Here is a 2,683-nt window from a genome sequence, read left to right as displayed (position 1 = left end):
TTTTTTGAGATGGAGTCTTGCTCTGTCGCCCAGGCTGGAGTGCAGTGGCGCAATCTTGGCTCACTGTAAGCTCCGCCTCCCGGGTTCACGCCATTCTCCTGCCTCAGCCTCCCAAGTAGCTGGGACTACAGGCGTCCGCCACCACGCCAGCTAATTTTTTGTATTTTTAGTAGAGATGGGGTTTCACCATGTTAGCCAGGATGGTCTCAATCTCCTGACCTCTTGATCCGCCCACCTCAGCCTCCCAAAGTGCTGGGATTACAGGTGTGAGCCACGTGCCCGGTCTTATTTTTCATTTTTTGAAATGGAGTCTTGCTCTGTTGCCCAGGCTGGAGTACAGTGGTGCGATCTGGTCTCACTGCAACCTCCACCTCCCGGGTTCAGGCAATTCTCCTACCTCAGCCTCATTAAGTACCTGGAACTACAGGTGTGCAACACTACGCATGGTATTTTTTGTATTTTTAGTAAAGACGAGATTTCACCATGTTGCCCAGGCTGGTCTCGAACTCCTGACCTCAAATGATCTGCCTGCCTTGGCCTCCCAAAGTGCTGGGATTACAGGCGTGAGCCACGATGCCCAACTAAGGGTAAAGTGTTTAGACTTCAACGTGCTCCGGTCCATCTGGGAAACTAAAGCACAGAAGTTGCCCCACCCAGCCCAGCGGACCTCCTAATCCCACAGACAGTGAGGATGGAGATTCAGGAAGGGGAAGAGGTGGGAGTCAGGTAGCAGGTAGAATCTGGACAGCCTGGGAGGGAGCTGCACACAGTGACCCCTTCCTTATCCCTCCCCACAGGGATTGGTTTTCAGAGACATTTCGGAAAGTGAAGGAGAAACTCAAGATTAACTCATGAGCACCTGAAGGGTGACATCCCAGGAGGGGGCTCTGAAATTTCCCACACCTCAGCACCTGTGCTGAGGACTCCCTCCATGTGGCCCCAGGTGCCACCAATAAAAAGCCTATAGAAAATTCTCTCCTGAGTGCTTCTTTACCCTGGGGAAGGGACTGCGGGAGAGGGTAGGGGCTTCCAGAGAGGGTAGGGGGTGCGGGAGAGGGCAGGAGCTGAACCTGAGGGACTCCTGACAAGCCCTCCAATGCCCCATCTCCTTGCCCTGTGCTGAGGATGTTTTAACTCCGTGGTCTCAAAAGAATCTTCCTAAGAACCTTGCAAACTGGGCCTTATTAATCCCGTAAGGGCATTGAGGCCCAGAGAGGTGAGGCTACTTGTATAAGGTCACACAGCCAGGAAGTGGAGAACTGGGACTTGATTGAACCCTCAGCCTGGCAATGTCACTATGCTACACTTTCCTGGTGTGGCCTACCCGAGATGAGGGGCTGAGGGTTTTTTTGTTTTTGTTTTTGTTTTTGTTTTTGTTTTGAGGCAGACTCTCACTCTGTCCCCCAGGATGGAGTACGGTGCCTCCGCCTCCCAGGTTCAAGGAATTCTCCTGCCTCAGCCTCCCAAGTAGCTGGGATTACAGGCATGTGCCACCAAACCCAGCTAATTTTTGTATTTTTAGTAGAGACAGGGTTTCATCATGTTGGCCAGGCTGGTCTCCAACTCCTGGGCTTAAGCAATCCTCCTGTCTTGGCCTCCCAAAGTATGAGGATTACAGGCGTGAGCCACTGTGCCCGGCTCTTATGGAAAATTAAACCACATACACATGAGAAACAACCTTATGAACCCTATGTAATTAATATATATATATATATATATTTTTTTTTTTTTTTTTTTTTTTTAGATGAAGTCTGGTCCTGTCACCCAGGCTTGAGTGCACTTGCATGATCTCCACTCACTGCAGCCTTGCAAACTCCACCACCTGAGTTCAAGGGATTCTCCTGCCTCAGCCTCCTGAGTAGCTGGGATTATAGGCATGTGCCACCATGCCCAGCTAATTTTTTTGTATTTTTAATAGAAACGGAATTTCGCCATGTTGGCCAGGCTGGTCTCAAACTCCTGGCCTTAAGTAATCCACCCGCCTTGGCTTCCCAAAGTGCCAGGAATACGGGCGTGAGCCACCGCGCCCAACTTAAGATTTCAAAGCAAAATATTTGTAAGCCACATATCTAATAAGGGGTTAATATTCAGGCCAGGCGAAGTGGCTCACGCCTGTAATCCCAACACTTTGGGAGGCTGAGGCAGGCCGATCTCCTGAAGTCAAGGGTTCGAGACCTGCCTGGCCAACATGGTGAAACCCTGTCTCTACTAAAAATACAAAAATATTAGCCAGGTGGGGTGGTACATGCCTGTAATCACAGCTGCTCGGGAGGCTGAGGTAAGATAATCTCTTGAACCCAGGAGTCGAAGGTTGCAGTGAGCCAAGATTGCACCACTACCCTCCAGCCTGGGCGACAGAGTGGGACTCCATCTCAAAAAAAAAAAAAAAAATCAAAATATATAAGGGACTCCCACAGTCCTAGCTGGAACATCAAACACCGCAGCCACTGTGGAAAACAGTATGGGGTTTTCTCAAAACATTAAAGGTAGAACTCCCAAACGATCCAGCAATCCCACTTCTGGGTATTTATTCAAAAGAATTGAAATCAGGACCCTCCCTTGTTCACTGCAGCTCTGCTCAATACCCAAGATATGGAAACAACCTAAATGTTTATCAACAGATGAATGGGTCAAGGAAATGTGGTCTATATATGCAATGGAATGTAACGCAGCCTTAAAAAGG

General features: G+C 49.2%; 1 protein-coding gene across 2 annotated transcripts in view; it reads left to right on the top strand.

The window, feature by feature from the left end:
* The window catches only part of LOC112612324 (apolipoprotein C-I, basic form), a 4,533-nt gene extending 3,559 nt beyond the window's left edge, over positions 1–974 (top strand). For both annotated transcript variants that reach the window (XM_025366719.1, XM_025366718.1), the window contains one exon: positions 798–974. In XM_025366719.1, coding sequence (XP_025222504.1) covers positions 798–855 — 58 coding nt within the window. In that variant the 3' untranslated portion in view covers positions 856–974. The remainder of the gene's footprint in view (positions 1–797) is intronic.
* The last annotated feature ends 1,709 nt before the right edge of the window (positions 975–2,683 follow it).

The sequence above is a fragment of the Theropithecus gelada genome, chromosome 19 (assembly GCF_003255815.1).
Source record: "Theropithecus gelada isolate Dixy chromosome 19, Tgel_1.0, whole genome shotgun sequence".
Lineage (NCBI taxonomy): Eukaryota > Metazoa > Chordata > Mammalia > Primates > Cercopithecidae > Theropithecus > Theropithecus gelada.
Note: the sequence above shows the minus strand (reverse complement) of the source record. Positions and strands in the feature narration are given on the sequence as shown.